General features: G+C 46.5%; 3 protein-coding genes across 3 annotated transcripts in view; 2 read left to right on the forward strand and 1 right to left on the reverse strand.

Moving 5' to 3' along the window:
* Positions 1–6,499, forward strand: part of LOC106815609 (repressor of RNA polymerase III transcription MAF1 homolog) — a 9,537-nt gene extending 3,038 nt beyond the window's left edge. The window contains exons 3-6 of the mRNA XM_014820093.1: positions 849–986; positions 2,091–2,215; positions 3,071–3,190; positions 4,099–6,499. Of these exons, the coding sequence (XP_014675579.1) occupies positions 849–986; positions 2,091–2,215; positions 3,071–3,190; positions 4,099–4,183 (468 nt within the window). The 3' untranslated portion in view covers positions 4,184–6,499. The remainder of the gene's footprint in view (positions 1–848; positions 987–2,090; positions 2,216–3,070; positions 3,191–4,098) is intronic.
* Positions 6,500–6,905: 406 nt separating this feature from the next.
* LOC106815607 (single-strand selective monofunctional uracil DNA glycosylase-like) lies at positions 6,906–13,654 on the forward strand. The gene is made up of 4 exons (XM_014820090.1): positions 6,906–7,032; positions 10,452–11,257; positions 12,652–12,771; positions 13,217–13,654. The coding sequence occupies exons 1-4, from the start codon at positions 7,017–7,019 to the stop codon at positions 13,652–13,654; spliced, it is 1,380 nt and encodes a 459-aa protein (XP_014675576.1). The 5' UTR covers positions 6,906–7,016.
* A 4,129-nt stretch (positions 13,655–17,783) lies between these two features.
* On the reverse strand, positions 17,784–23,431 carry LOC106815610 (heterogeneous nuclear ribonucleoprotein A2 homolog 1-like). The gene is made up of 11 exons (XM_014820094.1): positions 23,283–23,431; positions 23,054–23,132; positions 22,327–22,605; positions 21,218–21,428; positions 20,862–20,987; positions 20,425–20,496; positions 20,116–20,178; positions 19,661–19,795; positions 19,371–19,502; positions 18,867–18,966; positions 17,784–18,552 (listed from the first exon to the last, which is right to left on the reverse strand). The coding sequence occupies exons 2-10, from the start codon at positions 23,066–23,068 to the stop codon at positions 18,902–18,904; spliced, it is 1,098 nt and encodes a 365-aa protein (XP_014675580.1). The 5' UTR covers positions 23,069–23,132; positions 23,283–23,431; the 3' UTR covers positions 17,784–18,552; positions 18,867–18,901.
* Positions 23,432–23,631: the final 200 nt, after the last annotated feature.

The following is a 23,631-nucleotide window of genomic DNA, read 5'->3' on the forward strand; positions in this document are numbered from 1 at the left end:
GTGAAAGTGCACGTCACCGCGAGCCGCCTGACCTCTCTCTCCCTGCCCTCCACCCTTCTCCCCTGGCTCGACATTTCCCTGCTCGACATTCCTCTCGACTCTCCTAGTCACTTCTCCCTGCTCCACCTTCTCCCTGCTCCACCTTCTCCCTGCTCCACCTTCTCCCTGCTCCACCTTCTCCCTGCTCCACCTTCTCCCTGCCCTATCTCGCCACCTTCTCCCTGCTCCACCTTCTTCCTGCTCGACATTCTCCCTGCTTGACCTCTCGCTGCACGACCTTCTCCCTGCTCCACCTTCTCCCTGCCTCCACCTTCTCCTGCCTCTCACCCTACTCTCCCTGCTCCACCTTCTCCCTGCTCCACCTTTCCCTGCTCCACTTCTCCCTGCTCCACCTTCTCCTGCTCCACCTTCTCCCTGCTCTGCCACCTTCTCCTGTTCACTTCTCTCGTTCTATGTGTTGCAACCACCACTGTTATCTTGTTGGCGTTTAAACACCGTAGCTTCTGCATCCGTCCCCGTGTTACCAGTGCTGTGCCCTCTCCTTTACTGTCGTGACTGTATGTATCCCGACTATTTTTTTTCGTGCTGCTACTGTACCGTTCCATTTATGGCTTTTGTCCCACCTTTTCCTTTATTGTCCTTGCCTGTCATTTCATCCATTGTCCATGTTCGGCCATTCAATCTATTGTTGCTGTTGCACTAATCTATCCATTGTCCTTGTACTATTCCGTTCGTCATTCTTGTTGTACTAATTCATTCATTGTCCTTCTTGCTGTACCATTGCATCTGTTGTTGTCACTGTACGTCCTCGTTTACTCTCTCTTTACTCCTTATCTCACGGTGTTTAGGAGCAGCCTCCGCTGTGCGACGTCATCAGCAGAAAGACTCTGTACTATCTCATCGCGACGCTGAACGCGTCTTTCCACCCCGACTACGACTTCAGCAACGCTAAGAGCCATGAATTCAGCAAGGAACCCAGTTTCCAGGTAAGGGGGGTTGCACTCTCTAGAGTTACGAATGCTGCGCGCGGTAATCGCTTCTCGTCTTGTCGTATTGTGACTTGGAAATCGATGTTGTTTCAAAATCGAGTATAAAATTAAACTTCTGGTCGTATATTTTGGTGGGTATAGTAAATGAGTTTACTCCGACGCGTTAACTTTGCTACATGTATACGGATGCTGTTAGGCAAGGAATGTCAATGATGTTTGATAGAGTTTGGAAAACATTCGAAATCGTTACAGTTAAATCTGTACATAAGGTGTCATTCAAGGGAAGTGCTTGCAAAATGTATCCTTTAGTGACAGGCGTCTGTTCAGTAGAGATGGTTTCAGTGTAGAACTGCCATTCAAAAAAACATGCCAAGTGTCACTTATAGACAGACAGGTGTACATTGTACATCTTGGTGTCAGTATCTGCTAACACATGTTTGACCGTACGTCAAACTTGTAAACGCCATTCTACGCTACATGTATCAGCATTGAATGCGCGGGAGTAGATCGTAGATTGCTGGACGTCTATCAGTCTGTCCGTCTGCTCACTGGCAAGCGGCATCAACACCGCTGCTATTGTACCACATCGTATATATTATATATTACTATATATATTGTATATATATGTATTGTATGTTGATGTATGTACATGTACTATATTCAGTGTTCGAAATAAGGGGAAAATTTTGCTTGTCCTGCAAAATTTTCCCTTGTCCTGATTAATAACATAGAAATATAGTAAATGTGTAATACATTTAATCAAATTATATTTTAGATCCAATATCTTACTTTGTAATTTTAATACAGTTCACTAACAGTTCAAATTAGGCACCAAACTTGAAAGAACATAAACAAGCTCAATGATTTATTTTTTAAGTTATTACTTGTCTTAACAAAGTTAAAGCGATGGTAGAAAAAAGATGAAAAATTGCTCTAAAAAGCTGCCTGTCCAGCAGACAAGCTACTGGACAGGTCTACTTGTCCTCCGTGGAAATGGACACGTGAGGACAAACGAATTGCCCTTATTTCGAACACTGGTATTGTACTGCATCGTGCTGTATGGTATCGGTACCACTCTAATCCGTTTAATCTCGCATGCAGTGGGTGATGAACACAGTCAGCTCTAACCTGTATGCCGCCGTCGGAGAGACGTACAACACGCTAAAGATGCAGCTGTGGACGGCAATGGACGCAGAGATTGCCGTGTCCGACTGCGACATATACAGGTAGTCATTCCCCGCCTGCGCAGAGAATGTGAAAATATACAGGTAGTCGTGGCGGCGTCCCCGCCTGCGCAGAGAATGCAAAAATATACATGTAGTCGTAGCGACGTCCCCGCCTGCGCAGAGAATGAGAAAATATACAGGTAGCCAGTGCAGGGAATGTGAAATTTACAGAGAGTGCGAGCACGCTGCACAGTAACAAAGAACGCTCCAAAGGTGAAAAATTGGCGCGTACGGGTAAAAATCGTGTTTAAACTGTTCTAAGCTGATCGTCTTGTTTAGGCAGGTTGAAGCCAGTAGTTTAGCAATTGTCTGAGACGGAGAGCGTGCGTGCGAGTGTACGTTGTAACCTCGATCATTTCGTGCGGCAGTTACTGTTGCGGAAACTCATTCAAGATTCATCGACAACTTACACGTAGAAATCTTCTATAACGTATCGTATTTATTGCGATATCTCACTCATACACTCAGCATAATATCATTCGTGCTTCCGTCTCCTTCACACTCTGTTTCCGCTCTCCTTTCCCTCGCTCCCCGTACCACTCTCACGATCTCTATGCCTCAATGATCTCTACGATCTCTATGCCTCAATGATCTCTACGATCTCTATGCCTCAATGATCTCTACGATCTCTATGCCTCAATGATCTCTACGATCTCTACGATCTCTACGATCTCTATACACAAGTCATCACATTCCATCTGGCGCTGCTGTGCCGAACCACCTAAACAATAAATGGTTACATTTTCTTACACACATACACGGTCTACACATACACAGTCCACATATTCATACAATTATACATTTCCCATTACGATATACGGTTATACGGTTTACCTATGTGCTATTTTATGACAGTTACAACCCGGACTTGGAGTCGGACCCGTACGGTGAGGAGGGCAACATCTGGTCTTTCAACTACTTCTTCTACAACAAGAAGCTGAAACGCATCCTGTTCTTCAGCTGCAGAGCGCAGAGGTGCGTGTGTGCATGTGTGTGTGTGCGTGTGTGTGCATGTTTGTGCGTGCGTGTTTATGGGTTTGTGCGTGCATGTATGTGTGCGTGCGCGTGTGCGTGTGCGTGCGTGCGTGCGTGTGTACATGTTTGTGCGGGCGTGTGTTCATGTTTGTGCGTGCGTGTTTATGGGTGTGTGTGTGTGCGTGCGTGCGTGCGTGCATGTATGTGGGCGTGCGCGTGTGCGTGTGCGTGCGTGTGTACATGTTTGTGCGGGCGTGTGTTCATGTTTGTGCGTGCGTGTTTATGGGTGTGTGTGTGCGTGCGTGTGTTTATTGGTGTGTGTGTATGTGTCTGTGGAGGAGGTGTACCTCCACTGAAGCTAAATTCAACTCAACAATCGTGGTGACAGTTGTTGCCTTCAATCGAGTTCTGGTTATACCGAGAAAAAAGCACCATGCGCAAAACTACTGCCATATGGTGACGAGTGATGTTTGTTCAGGGTGCCCTTCCATCAGAAAAGTCCCTTAAAATAGTACTCTGTAGTGTTTTGAAATATTTTCTGTGCTTGGTGCATGTACATTCTTCCGTGAGCAGTTGGCCTCTAATGTGTTTGAACTAAATTTTAACGATGTGCTATTTTGAGGTAAGGCGGTCATTTTTTTCGTTTGACTTTTTTGGAAAGACCGAAAGCTGTAGAAGCCATCGCAATTTTCGCTCGTGCGAAAAAGTGCCTGTATATGAGTCTCTAAATATCATTATGTGTGACAGTGTGCGGAACTAGCAAATGTCGTCATTGTAGGGCAAAAGTATGAAAAGCGAGTTCAGCAATTTAATATTTTTTTAAATGAATTTCTCACACTTCTCAGATAGTTCTCATCCATTAGAGAACGTAGAGCTCACGTCGAGCGACTGCTCACTTGTCTTTGCAGCTCGGCGGCCGCAAGCGACTCGGGCGTACAGGACTTGGACGATGACAACTACGAGGCTTACGACATGGACGGCTTCGACGAGTAGTCCGTCGCCGTGGAGACGCAGGTCGTGCCGTCGCCGCGGCGACCGAGAGGACGTATGCCCGCCAGCTTCACCACTCGCTTATATACTTGTACAAACTTTCTCACGAGATCTCAGTGTTGGCGACGGCTTTTTCGGGCGGGGCACGCTCTGCTGTTTAGTACGTTAGGTTTGACAGATGAAACCACAACACTGCAAACTGTCACGTGAATAAGTATGATTGCCGTGAACTTGGAAATCGAGTCATGCTTGTGGAAATGTAATCAGTGTTATTGCCAATTGAGCCAACGATTTTCCGTCGAGCACCTCGCAGAAAGTCTTAATTGCAAGATCAGTTGTTTTATTGCCACAAGAGGAAATGTCTATTAATTTTTGCGTTGATGTAAAGTTCCTTCCCGATATACTCTATGTTTGGTATCAATATTTGCATTGTGAATGCGCAAATGACTGATACGTATTGAACCAGGCTCAGATAATTGACTAACTCAAAAAGGCACACTTATAATTTTGTAAGTGGCGGGAGTGGGTAGTTGTGTCGTACGTTTAATTCTTCTATGCGATAACACCGTGTTAGGAATTTAAATGTGAACGTCGCAGCCTTTTGTGGGAAGAACCTTGGGGGGGAAAATTGACTGCTTTCCTCGTTTTTCTACCAAGAGACTGAAGAATACAAAGCACTAGTAGCATGTATTATATCTGAGTGCAGCCCATACCAATCAAATTAATGTAGGTACAATCGGTACCCTTGTATGCCTAGTGCAAGGTAGCACCTGTTACCTGGTGGATGCAATATTGATTCTGGTTATGCAGTTATGACTTTCCAGTACAAGTCGTGGCTTTGTTTTGAAAAGCGATTCGAGGCAGGATTGTTTGGGTGTTGTGGATTCATTTGTCTCTCGTAGAAACGAGAACAGGAAATGTATTTCCTATTGTGTATATGTACCATATTATTGAAGTATATATGAGCCAACTATGAGATGATTTATCATTTGAGAAGTTAGCCCTGGGCTGCTAAGTGAGACAGGTGGGCGTAATAATAATACCTTCTGCCTGTCACAGTAGTACACACGTGCTGTACTCAGAAATTTTCCAGAATTAGATTGAGCGTGCATACTAAACATGTGCATGCATCTTTGAATGATAAATCTAAGGCTATTTATACGAATCTAAAAAAATGGCAGATCACCCCCTTTTTTGGCTACTTGCCAATTTATGATGCGATCACTCGCGTTGGCTTATAGGTGCTTCATTTATACTTGTCTAAGTGTAACTGTAGGGTTTGTATATAGTTTACATATTATTAGTAATAGTAAGTAGGTTGCACTGTAACCAGTCAGCATTTTAGGAATGAAGATAGACTCTATCATGTTTGGAAATTGTTATAATCCTCACCCACTTAATGCCGTAACGAATGTAAAGTTTTCCACTCTAATAGAAATAAGTGTTAAAATTAGTTGTGTACATTTTAGTTGTAAAACAATTCTTTTAAAATGTTCGCCGTTATTTTAATGATAAAATTAATGCCCTAGTTGTTATTTATTCAGGGATCCATTGTTTTAGAAACTTTGCAAAACCCTGCGGATTAACTGCTAGACGTGTACACTGAGGTTTTAGTGAGTTTATTTAGACATGATTAATTGTTAAACACATCAGAGGTGTCACAGTTCAAGTTAGCATTCATTTATTTGTGCACAGATATATATTGCTATCCACATGGATAATAATTAATATGAATGTATAGTATAGCACACACATATATACACACGTATATACACGTTGTCAGATAAGGCGCGTTTGTGGCATTATGGTCCCTATATGATGGCATCCCATGGATCAACGTACCTTTAAAAAACACGCAGATACTCAATCGTAATCAGAACTATTTCTGACAACCTTTCTAAGAACGTTCTAGTGAAACGACGGGAGGGTCGGATCCAGAGAAGCAAACTTAAGTATTCAGCACCTCCCCCTGGATTTGCAGACCTGATTTATCCAGGGTGGGAGTGTACGCACTTCAAAATGGAATATATATATATATATATTTAGTGAGAATGCACTACATTGCAACCTTATTTACCTAAAGACATTGAACGCCTCACCCACTCCACATCATCTGGATCTCTCTCTTCCAGAATTCCTGGATCACTCGAACTCTTTCCTAATACATTCTTCTGAATACTGACCACTGATTTGCTTTTGGGTTTTCTCAACGAGAAGCGTTTAGAGGAAATTACTCTAAAAATGTTCAAGTTTAATTTTTTTCTTGATATTTGTATGTTCCGTATTCGTTTTTCAATAAATATTTGTAGTAAATCCTAATCTATGTTGGCGATTTGTATTTCTCTAAAACTGGCCAAGTGTGATCCATGTAGAGGGGTACGTATATCTATTGTATATTCCTCTATTAAATTTTTTCTTCGTAGTGTGGAAACACGTAGTATTTGTGCCTCACGCCACATTCTTGTGGCTGTGGATTGCGCAGTATTGAACCATGCATGTAGACTGGGAAGTATGCGCTCAATCTATTCGTATGTGCCACGGCTATATAATTTGAAAAATCGTTATTCGTTTCCATGCAACATCTATTCAGTGTGTGGGCGTAGTCCGGTGATTGACAGTCTAGAGGCCACGCCTACCGGCTGCACCTTAGAGATTATAGTTGTACTTGGGACTGTAGGTGGCAGCACTATATTAACAACGAAAATGCGAAGAGGTAGGGGTCTCATTTTGTGATATCGTTTGTTTACAGTAAGACGTCAGTAATCACTGTGTTATCATCTATATGTGTTTCTACGTACGCGATAACGTACACTGATACCTGAATATAAATGAACAGATGGCGTACCGTCTAGGTTGTTATAAATTATCATCATACGCGTGGTGGATGTTTGCATAAATACACTTTAATTTATTGTGCCTAGGCCGTAGTCGCACTCAGTCTGTCTAGCCAGGCTTGTGGATGACTCATATTAGGCGTGAATGTAAATTTCGTGGTCCAAGCGACGTGACGGACAGCTATTTCGGATAGTTATCATCCGAGGACAAGATTATTCGAGCCATGAGTACAACTATTTTCCGTATACGTTTGATACCACGACCCATGCTAGGCTTTGGAGATGCTACATAAAAACGCCACAACTGCGTGCGACTCGCATTGGCAGCACCGTCGCTTGCCAAACTGGTTGGCTGCTGCGTGCTTGTGTATTGTATTTGCGTAAACCTACTTCTGTCACCTACTACCTGATGGATTTGAACCGATCCAATGCCCAGAACCGATATCAATGTTATTGGGGTATACGGATGATAGTTGTACTCTCGTGCGTGGTGTAGCCACAGCGAGTGGCACGACCACGGACCAGTACTTTAGTACTTGTGCTCACCTTTTGGAAGTTTTAAGTTTACGTCGGCGTTAACATTTTTACGTTACAGCGATTGAGTTTGTTGCGCTATTTGAGTGTTATTCGTTTAACGCACATAAATTACGGGTCACCGTAAATTTTTCGTCCGATATATTTATCGTATGCTACTTGCTGTATAGCAATCTTTAAATGCATTCCATGCCAGCTTATTGCTGTTTTTATATGTATTGAATTATTACAAGTATTTTACACCCGATATCACGATTCAGGTTGGGGAAATATTGCTAGTTTGGCTATAAAACATCTTATCGTTATACAGCGTAGACTAATGAATTGTCTCATCACTGTGCAACATTATTTTGTGTATCTTGCAGAAATGGGTAAATTTTTGGGTAAATGTGTAAGTTGTAGGAAAATAATACGAAATAAGTGCTAGATATTTTTTACGACCTACAACACACTTCACGCAACAGTTTGGTATAATACAAATACAAATACAAAATTTTTTACGTAGAAATTAAATTTTACCTTGAGAAAGTCAGATTTTTAAATTTAGTTATTTTTGGCTTGCTAAATTGCGTAATTTGAATCGCGATATAGGTTTATTTGGCTATATTAGATGCATGGTTGACATGTAATTGGAATTTCTCTTCTAGCACTATGTTGGCATGTAGTACATTTTATCATTGCTATTATTATTAACTATTATAGAAGTCCCATGGAGACAAAGTACATGCTTGCACATGCAGTTATAGTTGGACATGTACTTTGTAATAATTGTAAATATTGCTAATTCATTAATATTTTTTGTTTAATAAGTTTTGCAGCTGGAGTTGGTGGCCATGGACAATAAATATATCACATTAATGATATAATATTGGATGTGGCTGCTTGTTCGTACCCACCGGTAACCCTACCTATGCCACACCATACGCAGGATTTATTTTACTAGTATCTTACACTTTTTGAAAGAATGTGTAGTGCCGTTCTACGTAAGTTAACTCGCGTAAACCACCTAGTGTTGACTCCTTTCTTCTCGTCGAGACGGGCTTGCTACCAGTACAGTCGAAATCGTATATAGGTTCTCGATCTTTCTTAATCGAATTCAATTCACACTGGGTAGTCAATTCCATAAGCCGTCTTTCCATATTTATTACCATACATCTACATGGTATGAGCAGAAAGTATTATTTTGCGTGCTGTAGCCAGTCTAGCCGTATGGCTGCAAAATTCTAATTACCTTTCTATAATGCATTTGATACAGCTCGTGCCGCCGTTCGACATAAAAACCGCCATTCGTCGTCAATAAACAAGTGTGTGTTGCCACTTGGTTCCTAGCGTCGCGCTGTTTTATGAAACGTATGCCCTCTTTGACTAGGCAGCTAGGCTATGGGATATTATATGCTCTCGCGACTGCTTCAATTTCAAATAGTTCGGTTTAAAATTCATGTGAAATTAATTTAGGAATTTTGGCAGTGCCGCAAGGTCTGGTTTCGGTCCATCGATACCGGTGAATGCATGGTAAATAAAATTAGCTTTGATTAACTTCCCTGTGTTGAGTTAAATTGGATGGATAATGCTGTAGAATGTGCATGCTTGCAACTGTCTGCATCAAGTGGAAAGCCCAAATAATGAAAAAGCGCATGCAGGCAATTTTCCGGCTAGCATAATCCATACCATGGAAATCTGTATTTCGATACGACTGTAGGTCAGATTATTGATAGCCTGGTTCAATGTGTGTATCACTGGCCGAGCCAGACACATTTGGTGGATAATGGATGCAAGTTGCTTAGCAACATGTAGCTTATTATGTGCAGATGTGTACTTAGGGGGGTGGTCCGACCCCCTATTCAATTTCTGAAATTTTAAATTTATATTTTAATGAAGTTTTATACAACAGTGTATTTCACAGTAGAACTTCTATTATCGGAGTGCATTGTAACCTCGTTTCTTACTGTAATTTCAACGTTTTGCTGTCTGTCCTTTTCAAGACTCCCATAGAGTCCATACTCTGTTCGTGCAAGTTCTATTTGATTAACATAAAAATATGTTGTACGCATTAACCTATATGTGCGCAAGTTCCCTTGGTCGATCCAGATCACTACGTTATACGCGAGGCTGACTGTATATTGGTTATTATCGGATTATCATTATTAAAAGCTTTATATTGACCTAGATTATACAAATGGCAAGGCACACTCTAGACAGCGCAGTGAGTAGGGTGAGGAGTAATAAGTCCCATAATTCCGTTACGCAGAAAGCAAACAAAGTCCCGCGTTTTCCGAACGCACGCGAGATGCAGATAGGATAGATTCGGTAACGGCGAATTCGCGCTAAGCGCGCGTTCCCGGACGGCGGGATTAAATAATACGAGAAGGATCAAACGTACGTTTCCTAAACCGATAATCAATTTAATAATAATTGAGAGTACGTCCCGTACCGTTTACTCCCGGCGTGTATCCGTAATGGAGTCCCGGTTCGCGCGCGCGTTAACATACGTCTGTATCGAACGGCGCTCGTGAAAATCGTACTCAAGCTCGGTGTTATCCGGTCTCCGGCGCGAGCGGCGTTCGTCAGCGCGCGTGCAGGGGTAGAAATAAGGAGAGAAAAAAGAGATGGTCCACAGGACCATCTAGTTTGAAATTTAGATGGTCCTCCTAAATTTCAAATTGTTATCTAAAAGTAATGCGGCGTGCAAGAAATTTACCGTAAAATGGCACTAAAATATTCAATGGTTTGTCGGACTATTGACTTTGAAAATCTGATGGTCCTCCTGATTATTTGATGGCCCCGGACCATCGGACCATCGCTTATTTCGACCCCTGCGCATGCGCGTGCGTCCCGCGACGACGTCGCCTCCCCGCGGCGCCTCCCTCCCCTGACATTGCCCGACCGCTTGCCTCTTTTCGCAGCCAACGACATGTGCGCGCCGCAGCAGTTCCCGATCCCAATGCTGCACTCGCACGCCGCGGCTGCCGCGGCCGCCGCCGACGCCGCACCGGACGGCGTCAGCGAACTGGAGATGCGTTACCGCAAGCGGCAGCGCGTGTCCGACGACGGAGCGTTCGCCGGCCTGCAGCACCCGCCGCCGTGGAGGGAGTGCGATCCGATGTCGGCGGCCGGCGCGGGCAACTTCGCGAACACGCTGCAGCACGCGTACTCGGGACTGTGGACCAACACGCAGATCTCGCCGATCTTCTATCCGCGGACGCTCGACACGTACTACGACCAGTCGGCGTCCGCCGCGGTCATGTCGGCGAGCAACTTCCTCAATGGGCCGTCATTCGCGCCGATGAAGAGCGAAGAGTCGCTGTACAACCGCGCGGCGGCCGCCGCGTCCGTCACCGACTGCGCACTCGAGCAGGGTGACGACGGCCGCGGGAAGACGCACGGCGGCCACTCCCGCGCCACCGCCGGATACCTACCTCCCGGCGTCGTGTCAGCGCCCGCGGCGAACACGGCCGCTGCGCCGACGCCGTTCTCGTGGGCGCCGCCGCCGCCGCCGATCGACATCAACATGCAGTTCCTGCAGATCGAGCGCGAGCTGTGCGCTCTGCTGCGTCCGCTGACGTTCTCGGAGCCAGTCACGCATGTGTACAACCCGCTCGAGTACGCGCACCAGCCGCACAGCGACTACGTGATGAAGTACCTGCAGGGACCGAAGCGCGTCATGTTCCTCGGCATGAACCCGGGACCGTACGGCATGGCGCAGAACGGGGTAAGCGGCGCGACGCAGCAGCAGTGAGGAGGGGCGGGGTGGTGGGGTGGGGGGTAGGCACGGGTTGGTGGAGTTAGGCATAAACCCGGGACCGTACAGCATGGCGCAGAACGGGGTAAGCGGCGCGACTGCGCACAAGCGACGGGGGGGGATGTTAAGCCCGGCACACACGTGAGTAATTTTACTCAAGTAAAATGATGCATGAGTCAAAATACTCACGTGTGCGGCGGATTTTCGTTGAGTATTTTGACGCATGCATCATTTTACTAGAGTAAAATTACTCACGTGTGCGCCGGGCTTAACACAGGCCGGTGGATGGGGGATATATGCATGTGGTATGTGGATGCACTGTGGTAGGGGAGAGATACAATATGGGATGGCGGAATGGGGAGAGGATACATGATGTGGGTTGGAAGGGGGCACGCATGATGCGGTGGTGGGGTAGAGATACAATATGGGATGGTGAAAGGGCCGGGGTGTACGTGATGTAGGTTGGTAGAAGGGAGAGAATACATAATGTAGGTTTGAGGAAGGTATTCGTGATGCGCTGTGGTGGGGGAGCGATGCAATATGGGATGGTGGAAGGGGATTGCGATTCATGTTATAGGTTGCTAGATGCGATGGTGATACATAATGTAGGTTGGGAAGGGAAATACGTGACGCAGGCTGGTGGGGGAGAAGGCAGGGGATGTATGATGCAGGTTTGTAGACGGGAGGGGTTGTGTAGATTATGCTGGTTGGCTGAAGGGGATATTCGCAGAGTAATTGTGGGGGGGGGAGTACCGTGTAACATGAGTTGGTGGAGGGAAGGGGTAAATAATTTAAGTTGAATGTAGGGCACGATGATGGGTGAGGGGAGATAATTAAGACATGATGTCGGTGGAGAGGGCAGGAGATACGTATTGCATGATGGTAAGAGTGGAGGAGGGGTACGAGATGTTGGTAGGAAGGCGGTTGCAGAGTGTGTAACGTGGGTTGGTGAAGGTCGGGGGGCATACACGACGGCAATCGGAGGCAAATTATTGCTTTACGTTTACAGGGTGCGAAATTAAAGGGAGTCCGGAGTCAAATACTCCCTGATTTACATTCGGAAAACTGTGTGACTCCCTGAAAATTCTGCTATACTAACAAGTTCATTCCAGAGCACGGCCTCACGGAATTACCATATTTTTTTCAGCAAATGTCCAAAAAAAATTTGGCAGCCGTGCATCGCATGAATCTTCAAAATACGCACAGTTGTATACGTTATTCTTGTTGTGCTTTAGTTTTGAACTTCAGACTACGGACTCCCTCATTTTGCTACAGACTCCCTTTTTTTGAGGGCAGGGAGTCCGTTGGACTCCCTTGTTCAAAAGTTCATTTCTAACCCTGCGTTTACCTTGTTATTTTTACAGGTTCCCTTCGGTGACGGTAATCACGTTAGAGATTGGTTGAAAGTACAAGGAGAAGTATACAAGCCACGGCCCGAACACCCAAACAGACCCATCGTGGGGCTTGCCTGCACGCGCAGTGAGGTACGCACCCGAAGCTCGACGAAATATTTCTTCTTGCGGATCGATCCGTCTGAACTAAATAAATAAGTGAAACAAAATACCTACCTCAAATGTTGTTGCTAGTTTCGTGAAGCTGGATTGCTTTGTCCATGTTTTTCACGCGTGCGCGCCAAATTATCAAGTTTGCGACAGGGCAGAACTTGATATTCATTTTTAGAACGCAGCTCTTTCTATGCTGATTGGCTACAGCCACCTGTCAATCACTCGGTCTAATCTGCCAATCACTGTCAATTAATCGGTCAATCGGGCATTTTTTTTAACGTTGCAACAATTTTTGATCCCTTCTTACTAATTGGTAAATGTTTTCTATTTTAATTACGTGTATTTAGAATTGTAGTTTCTGTCTAATACTCGAGTGTTTCTTTGAGAGTTTTCATCTGACGGCCCTCGTCTCGACTACTTTCAGGTGAGTGGTTCTAGATTCTGGGGTTTCTTCAAGGAGAAATGCCATACTCCAGACGCTTTCTTCCGCCACTGCTTCGTGCACAACTACTGCCCCCTGGCGTTCATGTCGAAAACGGGCAAGAACATCACGCCACCGCAGTTCTGCATATCGCAGCGAAAGAGCCTGCAGGAGATCTGCGGTGGCGCCCTCTGCAGGACGATCGCGCTGCTGCAGGTGGAGACGGTCGTCGCCATCGGCAAGTACGTCGAGGCGCAGACGCGGGCGGCGCTGCGCGACGCCGGCATGGAGCACACGGTGCGGCTCGCGCGCATCATGCACCCGAGTCCGATCAATCCGAACGCGAACAAGGGCTGGGCCGACGTCGTCACCGCCCAGCTCGAGGAACTCGACCTCATGAAGTACCTGACGCCGCCGCCGCCGCAACACGACGGCGAGTAGCGGCGGCGCGCGCGGCGGCGGCGGCTCCTAGGGGGCGCTAGCGACGGCGGGGGTCAGCGGACGTCCCCGGCGGGGTGCGGCCACGGCGGCGGGCACGCGGCGCGGACTAGCGCCGGCGGCGTCCCAGCACACGAGGGGGAGGACGAAGGATCCTTCCCGTCGCGTGCTGGGCCGCTGCCGGCTCGGAGCGCGCGCCGCGGAGCGGCGGCCCGGCCGCACCCCGCCACACGACGACGCGCGACCGGGTGGGGTGGCGTCCCACCGCACGATGGGCAATAGGGCGGGCCGTATCTGAGAGTATGCAAGGCGAAATTGCGGCGTGCCGCAACGCAGCGTTGATGGGGTTGACCGTGTCGGAGCATGCAACGCGAAATCGAGCGTGCCTTAACGCAGCGTACTGTAGGGTGGGCCGTATCTAGGCATGCAACGCGAAATCGGGCATGCCGTATCGCAGCGTTGATGGGGTGGAACGTATCTGAGCATGCAACGCAGAAATCAAGCATGCATTAACGCAGCGTACTGTAGGGTGGGCCGTATATCTAAGTATGCAACGTGGAATCGGGCGTGTTGTAACACAGTATACGATAGGTCGGGCCATATCTGACAGTATGCAAAGCAGAATCGGACGTGCCATAATGCAGCGTTGATGGGGTGGACCGTTTCTGAGCATGGAGCGCGAAATCGAGCATGCTGTAGAGTAGTGTACAATAGCACGAGTATGCTTTGATAGAGTGGAACGTAGCTAAGCATGCTACGTAGAACTGGGTGTGTTGTTACGCAGTGTACGATAAGGTGGGCCATATATCTGAGTATGCAATGCAGAATCGGGCGTGCCGTAACGCAGTGTACAATAGCACGAGTATGCTTTGATAGAGTGGAACGTATCTAAGCATGCTACGTAGAACTGGGTGTGTTGTTACGCAGTGTATGATAGGGTGGGCCGTATCTGAGTATGCAATGCAGAATCGGGCGTGCCGTAACGCAGTGTACAATAGCACGAGTATGCTTTGATAGAGTGGAACGTAGCTAAGCATGCTACGTAGAACTGGGTGTGTTGTTGTGCAGTGTAAGATAAGGTGGGCCGTATCAAAGCATACTATGTGGAATCGGGTGTGTTGTTACGCAGTGTAAGATAGCATGAGTGTGCTTCAGAAAGAGCAGGGTGGGCTCAGCGTGAGAGAATGAGAGGCATGCTGGAGGCAAACGCACGTGGATTGGAGTAAACTGTAGTGAAATGGACACGTGGCGGGGTGGCTGCATTTCAGCACATGCCGTGGAATTGGGGGTGGGGGCTGCAAGACAGCTCTCTGTGGGGACTGGGGAGGGTGGGAGGGAGCGAGGGAGGGGGGGTCGTCTTCATGCTAGCACACAATGGAGAATAGGAGAGCTGAATGGCAGCACTAGGTGAGAAATGGGGGCTGAATGCCAGCATACAATGGGGAATGGATGGATGGATGGGGGGGGGTGACCTTTATGCCAGCACACAATGGGGAATTGGGTTGGCTGAATTTATGCAGTGTGTAGTTTGTAAACAGAAGCATCTTTGTATGTTTCCTCGTACCAGCAAGCAAAAGGGTAAAAACAAAATGAAGATATACGGTTTTTAACGATCCCTTTTAAGTTATTAATTTTTTAACTTGTAAATATGCATATGTTGTGTAAATTGCATAGATTTTAGACGTGTATATTACCATAAGAATAATTACGTATTATTATCAAGTACATATATTTACCAGATGATTCTATACAAAATATCATGACGTATTCTCATGGTTTTATATAGCTCTAAATACATGTAGGTAGATACATGTAGTCTTAATGGTATTGTACATGTCGTCGAAAACGTTTCATATCACAGTCTATTTATACAATGGCTCTAGCAACAGACACCCACAACTGTACCGCTAACAAAACTGGAAGTGACTAGACTTGCAAGTTATTACAATCGCCCCGAATAAAAAATTGCTAAATTTACGCCGGAGACGGCAAATAACGAAATTAATGTCCGTGAATGTAACGTGATTATGAATGAATAAATCTCATGATATTCAATCAGAATTGTCGCCCGTTCATCACTTTTCCGTCGCGTCCGACGGTCCGCGGTTAATAACCGATCAACTCTTCCGCTCCCTTTCTGCCGCCGTCTTTCCGCTTGCCTCTCTCTCTCTCGCGCGCACGGCTGCGGCGGTTCCCTCCCCACGCTGTGCAATCCTACGCTCATTCACCCGTGACGCACCTACTGCTGCTGTCCACTGCAGAATAGCGTCTCGATGACAGTCCCAGTGAGCGCGGCATTGTTGCTGAAATGGAGAAGTCGAACACTTAGGGCGGGCCGGTGCGAGAGATGGCTCGCGCGACTGTCAACAGTCGGGTTTAAGATGAAATGATGAGACATAGCAGGGTTCATAGTAGTAAGACACATGTTGAAATAAGGACTTATAAGACTCTTTCTGGAGGCCAAAATAAAACTTTTTTACGCGATTTCTGATAGATCACCGACTATTAAAGTACACTAATAATATTTATATACACAATTGCACAGCAGATTTAATTATTCCGTATTATATATAAAACAATACTGCAAGAAATAAGGACTATTAAGTACTTTTCTAAGATTTCACCAAAAATAAGTACTAATAAGGGCCCTTATTTTATTTTTGACAAAATAAGTACTTATAAGACTTTGGAAGACCTGCTACGAACCCTGCATAGGAGCACTGGCGTGTGAAGAGAGAGGGGGGAGGGGAAGAAAAGTGGGGGAGACTAGGGGGAGAGGGAGATAATGTAGAGAGAAGGGGAAAAGAGATATCAGAATGAAATTCCGTACCCATGCACGTCGTGGCACCAACTCTCGCGTTCGTGCAGCAACCTCCATCGTCCGGCTCGACTTGTAATTAGGCGACACCTGTAAAACAACCCAAGCTGTAACATCGTTTCACACTAATCAGCGTGACTCGCGTGGCACACACTAGAAGCATCAGGAATAGCGTTCACCCTGTCTGCTAGCTTGGCATGCGTGTCGGGTGCTCTGTCGATTAGACGCATGCAAGATGCTCGAAGTAAAAAAAAACACTACTACCATGCAATGTGTGCAATCGCGTTTCCAACTTGAGGAGCTAGCCTTTCGACGGAAATACACGTCGTGCCGGACATAGCAAGCAGCGGACCTCATTGTTGTCACACGCTAATCAGTGCTGCGCTTGGACTCGGAACAGATCGCTACGGACAATCAATCAGCCTTCCCCGACTCGAACCATGAACGCTACCGTCAAGTTTCACGTGTGTTCGGGCAAAAATCGAATCGCATTTACGAACGCTAGCTGACGACTACCCCGCACCCTGCTACACGATAAAGCACGACACAACAGCAATAACGCAATACTTTACGTACTCTTCATACGTTACCTGGCGTCGACTACCTACACACACTGCGGATACCTAACTTTCTCGCCTTGCCTAGTGCCTCACTGCCTGCAGTAGCTGGGCTCTCTCTCTCTTTCTCTCTGAACGATCGTCTGCACTCGCTAGCTTAGGACCGATGCCCGGCTCGTCTGTCTGTCTGTTGCCCGATTGCCATAGTAACGACTCCTGCCTTTCTCTCACACTTACAGCACTTCCTCTCGCTGAGCCCTCTTTTACATTCACCAGTTCAACGCGTGCGCGTACCGCATACACCGCCCTCCTCATATATCGCGGTCACCGATCACTGGCATCCACGACTTGCCAGTTGCACAGAACAGTTGCATGTTTGCGACGTCGTGTCTGAATGCACGTTGACGCGCCGCCTCGGAAGGCAGTCCTGTTACGACCAAGTCGAGACCTCTCCCACCCCCAGTGGAAATTTTTCTGAGTCGACCGCATTAAGAAAAAGATTGAAGAGTCGTGGCCTACCGCACGCATCAGGTCATGCCTAGTCATGACTGTCTAATATTACGAATAGCTTTCTGTTAAACAAACACTCATCGTTAGATAAATCTTCCGTAATTTATTAGAAGGTATTGCCCGTAAAGAACCTTGTCAATTCCCTTGATGATCAATTCAATTCTTCCCTCCTTGACGGAGTTACAGAATCTTCTAAGGCTACTTTTATTCTCAACTACGAGTAACCAGACACTATTTAACACTGAAAGATAGTGGAATGTGTACACCCTCATCTTTATTTCACACAGACTAAACACACATCTAAAAAATATACACTGTTTGCAGTTTTGCCACCTTGATATATCTGATCATTAAACAAACTTCGTCGGGATTTACGCACGAAGATTAGCATCGTATGCACTTTACACGAGACCAAGAGACTTCTCTGGATAAACTTCAAATTTCCAATGTTAACATGATACGCAACCTAACATTACATATTAAGCTAGCATATTATAGGCACCTATCCCCTCTAAGGGCTTTCCTTCAAGCAAAACGAATAACATACACCATATTACGAGTATGTCGTTTATAAAATAGCAGCAACTCTTTGTCTAAAGTCGACAGCATACGACGTAATGTATGTAAAGTGTAACGCAACGGTAGTACAGCGAGGAAGTGTAGCATGTACAGAGAGGAGCTGGAAAACAAATCATAGGGTGAGGTGCAAGTTGTCAGCGCTCTGGTCACTTCACTGTTCGTGTTTAACTGAAGACTGGCTAGTCGGCCGTGCTGGTGCTCTCACTAGTCTTCCTTCAACCCTGCGACTCTATGTTGCTCAACTGTTCGTGTTTAACTGAAGACTGGCTAGTCGGCCGTGCTGGTGCTCTCACTAGTCTTCCTTCAACCCTGCGACTCTATGTTGCTCAACTGTTCGTGTTTAACTGAAGACTGGCTAGTCGGCTGTGCTCTATGATTACATACGCTGTTTATGATACCTCCTCATTGCTGACGTTATAAAAATGCTCCCTGAAAGCCTAAACAACAAACAAATCCTATTACGAACTGCATACAAAACTTGATGGGCATTCAGAATGCCTATTTGGAATCTTTTATGATTCCCACACCAATGTTAAATAACCTCATTAACCTTATTGACCAGGTAACGTTACGCGTTTTAATTGCTTCTGACACACAGATTCCTTTGCGGCTGAAAAACTCACTGAAGTAGCTTATGCGTCTAGTCTAACACATTCTCGAGATATTTCCATAACCCTGTTGCTTTTTGCACGACATGGGGAATACTGCATACGTAAAAGGTGTGATCAAATTTATCGCCATTGGTACATACCCTTAGAAGCTGGTGCGAAATAAGAGAATCGCTTCCTAACGCCGGCTGTAGCTTCCACCGCTGTAATTTCCTCCGCCGCCGCCTCCCCCGCCACTGCCATCTGTTATTGGAACGAGTGCAGAAATCACCAATAGGCTATCACATCGAAAAAACAACAGATCGACACTAGAGATTTTATGGATCGTAAATCCGTCAATGTTTCGCTGACGGATTTCACGGTGGTGAATCACTCGCACCAGTGGCGCCCGCAGATAGAAGCACTGGAAGCACAGTGCTTCCAGTAAATTTTGGGTTAAAAATTTTTGTTCCTAAATCTCTCTCGCAAGACTCACCAGATTGCATCTCCAGACGTCTACCATTCAAAAATTTTAAGGGTGGGCATGCCCCCAGACCCCCTAGCATGCAGCGCGCCTACGGCGCTTGCTTTTTATTATCACTGAGGATTTTATCTACTTTCTTAAGACCTGTGGGCGCCAGTGACTCGCACAATACTCCTGTACTTACATCCCGAATTGTACGGGCCAGATCCACGCTGGGAGTAACTCCCGCCTTTCATCGATCCACCGCCGTATCCCCCGGATCCATAGTCATTGCCAAATCCTCCGCCCGAGTTGTTGCCCCAGTTACCACCGCCTCCTAAAACAATGAAGCATTATTGAGTTAGGAATGTTTTTTTATTTTATAAAAATTTGTAAATCTGCGCGGCAAAGCAGTCAAGTTCGCGTCAGACATGCGTTGCATAGCAACGGCAATCTCAACGCACGCGCACGTGCATAACGACTCTCCAAACATACCTTGATTTTGGTTCCAGCCACTGCTGTTGCCACCAAAGTTTGCTCCGCCGCCACCGCCAAAGTTTCCGCCTCCCATGTTTCCGCCCATGCCGCCACTATATCCTCCCTGGTTGCCATATCCACCGCCAAAGTTACCTGAGGAAGACAGCGCATGGCTCCGATTCATACGATTTCAAAGGCCATTAATATAGCGCAAGGGTAGACTCGTGCGCCGGATCAATAGCCACTGCACACTGCTGCAGCACCAACGTACACAAGTGGAAATCAATACTGCCTCTAGCAACACTGCAGAGTACTGCCACTGGGCAATAAGCAGCGTAACTATGCGCAGTGCCCGGCAGCTATAAGCGATCGCCGATGCACCTGCCCCTTTCTCTGCGCGCAAGACCCGTCTCGCCGTCTTATCTCACCGCTCGCTTTCTTCCTCGTGAAACGAGTTCAAACCAGTGGCTCACCTCCTTGGTTTCCATAGCCACCTCCCCCAAAGTTTCCGCCTCCCTGGTTGCCGTATCCACCACCTGAAATACAACGAACATGCATCTTATGCGACGTGACGACGGTCACACTTTGCTGCCGCTTGGCTGTGAGATGACATGAGTAAGCAATTGCTATAGGTTATTCACACTTGCATCACCGAGAACTCAATATATTCAACATCAATATGTTCAACATCAAGTTCAATAATCTCCTGACAGAATGGTTGAATAAATGACAGAAACTCGAAGTAATTCAAGTAGTTTAACAACAGCAACACAGCACTGTACCTTGATTGCTATAGCCGCCGCCGCCGCCGCCGCCGCCTCCTCCACCCCAGTTGTCTCCATCTCCACGGTTACCTGTGCGACAAGAGTCATTAAAAGATCTGCAAGGGCAACATTAGAACCTGCCACACTCAAATTCACCCACACACTTTCGTGCGTTTACCTTATAGCTTAACTAGGCTGCAAGACTAACGTCAATACACAGCCTTACACCCATGCATCTCATCTCTCCTAATGCGCTTACCCCTAGGCCTAGTACTTCCAAAACAATACTTTTGTCCCATTATTATCCAATTAAATCCCACGGACACGAGTGGTCACTACTGCTTAGAGTCTAAGCCTTAGACACTAACCCGCTCCCAATTAACATGCATTCGAGGTTACGATAAAAGAGTGATGACCGAAGTTTGGGGGCATCCTGCCCTTCCCCGGTGACTCACTAAATCTCCCTCCTCGTCCCTGTCCGCGGCTTCCCCCTCCTCTCTCCATTGCCGAAGCCATCTCCTGCTTCGACACGGCTTTCTTCACCTCAGAGTGATGTCCGTTGATTGTGTGATGTCGCAGAACTGGAAGCGCGCAAGAGCGAATAGAATCGAAATTCATTAGTGTCCGCTAGGTGGCTCTGGTGTCGGTCGCGCGCCCATCTATTGATCGTATGATATCAAACAACTGGCGTGAGAGTGAATAGAATCGGAATTTAGTTTTCCGCTAGGTGGCTCTGGCGTCGGTCGCACACCCGTCGCCGACGCGGAATCAAGGCGTATGGCGAAATCACGCGCATTCGGAGAATACTCACGGACGATTTTGTCGACGGGGTCATAATCGTCGAAGGAGATGAAGGCAAATCCTCGCTTGCGATCCGTTCCCTTCTCCGTGATGATGTCGACGGAGGTGACGTTGCCGTACTGCATGAAGTATTCCTTCAGGTGGGACTCTTCCGTGTCGTCCTTTATGCCGCCGACAAAGATCTTCTTCACGGTCATCTGCGACTCTGGCTTGCTCGACTCCTAAAATATTTACAAAAAAATAAAAAAAATGTGCTAAAATGTTAGCACACCATAAACGCAACAGCCGTTGGTGTTTAGACTGAGAGACGAAGGCCCATTAGCTAATTATTTAACACCTTGATAGCACTGCACCATGAGAAAAAATGGGAAATAAATTCGGCAGAATGGCGGTCCAGTCGAAATTACCAGGGTATGTGTCGGTAACTTACGCTCATAGGATCTATGTCACCCATGGTACTGCCGGAACGTACCCTGGGTACGGTCCGGTATGTACCCTGGTAACTATCTGATATGGTTAGGGTTAGGGAGTAGGCGTAGGCGACTCCCTAGACTCGTTAGTGGAGTAGGTGAGGTACGGTCTGGCATATTAGATAGTACCAGAGTACGTTCCGGCAGTACTGTACCCTGGGGGACATAGACCCTCTCAGCGTAACTTATGAATCATCGCTCTCTCATCTGCGTACAACAGAGATCGCCACAGTTTGCTCCTGACTGAAGACGCGTACACCCTGCTAAACTTGTGTTCGGCCAAACTGTCCCAAGCTAACCAACGCGAGTGCTGCGCGAATTTTACGTAGCTTCCTGTGGCTCTACAATGTAGGCAGAGAAATGCTAGATCGAGGAGAAAGAGAGGTTGTAGTGAAAGGTGAGAAGGCATCGTCTGGCAATTGCAATTGAGCTTTTAAAATATAGCTCTAGTACTATAGCCCTTGTTCGCCACAGGCCTGTGGCAAACAAGGGCTATATAGTACAGAGAGCTAGCTTAAACAGTGGCGACCCTTTGACCTTAGACGTCGCGTTCTCGTACTAATTTCACGTACCTAATATAAATAATTTCACTTAAACAGTGACGGCCCTTTGGCCTTAGACGTCACCTTCTCGCTCTGATTTCACGTACCTCGCGCGGCACGGCGCGCTTGGGTTCCACCTCCTTCCCGTCAATGATGTGCGGCCGATTTTGCTGCGCCTCGTCCAGCTGCGACGCCTGCTTGTAGGTTATGAAGCCGAAGCCGCGCGACCGCTTGGTCGCCGCGTCGCGCATGACGACGCAGTCGACGATCTCGCCCCACTGTTCAAAGTGCGCTTTCATGCTCTCCTCGGTCGTTTCGTAGCTGATTCCGCCGATGAACAGCTTCCGGAACTGTTCCTTCTCCCGGTCGCGCTCGTGCTCGTAATCCTACGACGTGGAAAATGTTTGCGTCACAAGGTTTTTTTGCGTGAGACGTTGACCGCCGTTCATTCGGTAGGGCTGACGTTGGCCCGTCTTGGCAATTTTTGGCTATGAACTATTTGAGCCATGAGTCGGTTGTATTTGTACCGGTGAATGTTCCGACGCGAAATCGTACACATAGTTCTTCTAAGTATCACAGTAATCAGTATCACTATCAACTAGCATGATAATTGTGATTGTGACAGTGTCAAGTGATTGCATTATTCTGTTAATTTGTAGAATCGGTCAAAAACTGAATAAAACTACGTGAAACCCCCCAAGTTCGACACACCAGCCTTAATTACAATTAAATGTATTACTCACTACATACAACAAAGGGTCTAACACTATCATGCAAACCTTAATGATTAATCTATATGCTAAATAGTGTAATAATTTGTGTTGATATACGTACTCTTTCAGCAGGCATTTTCCTTGTTCAAGTTGTTGTTGCTGAGCTTCAAGTCACGTGTCCTATTTTCGTTTCTTCTCAGCTTTTGGCGAAATAAATTATAAAATTTACATAAATATAAACAAGTTCAAGAAATCTACCATGAAATCAATAATTCTCACATATCATGTACACTTGGATGAAACAAATTGTGTCTAAAATCATTTTATCACGACCGTAACATGCCGAGTACCTGGTGGAAACTATTCGGGTGTTTCCGTGCGTTGTGCGTTGTGCGTTGTGCGGGTGTTTCCGCGGGTCCGTTCGGGTGTTGCGGCCGTCTTTCGATCGTTCCTTCTAGTTCCTCCCTACGTACGTGATGTACACGTCGTTCGTTCTTTGAAACTGGTTTGGTTCATACACTAGTTTGTTTATACACAGGAGTGTCGGAACCTGGAAATAGATAACGGGTTTGGTCGTATCGAGGTCAGGCAGTCGATTGACTGTGTTGTTGATAATAGCTACGTACGTGCGTGGTATAAATTGACAATGAAACAACCAGAAAACGAATAAAAGGCTTTAGACACTGATATCTACCGGAG

Source organism: Priapulus caudatus, unplaced genomic scaffold (genome assembly GCF_000485595.1).
Source record: "Priapulus caudatus unplaced genomic scaffold, Priapulus_caudatus-5.0.1 Scaffold1156, whole genome shotgun sequence".
In the NCBI taxonomy this organism is placed as follows: domain Eukaryota; kingdom Metazoa; phylum Priapulida; class Priapulimorpha; order Priapulimorphida; family Priapulidae; genus Priapulus; species Priapulus caudatus.

Excerpts from the sequence above, each read along its gene's own strand:
- LOC106815607 (XM_014820090.1), top strand. Across the intron at positions 11,258-12,651 it reads ACGGCATGGCGCAGAACGGG|GTTCCCTTCGGTGACGGTAA; the intron begins GTAAGCGGCGCG and ends TTATTTTTACAG. Across the intron at positions 12,772-13,216 it reads TTGCCTGCACGCGCAGTGAG|GTGAGTGGTTCTAGATTCTG; the intron begins GTACGCACCCGA and ends GACTACTTTCAG.
- LOC106815610 (XM_014820094.1), bottom strand. Across the intron at positions 21,429-22,326 it reads AGCGCGCCGTGCCGCGCGAG|GAGTCGAGCAAGCCAGAGTC; the intron begins GTACGTGAAATC and ends TAAATATTTTAG. Across the intron at positions 19,796-20,115 it reads TGGCTATGGAAACCAAGGAG|GTAACTTTGGCGGTGGATAT; the intron begins GTGAGCCACTGG and ends TGTCTTCCTCAG.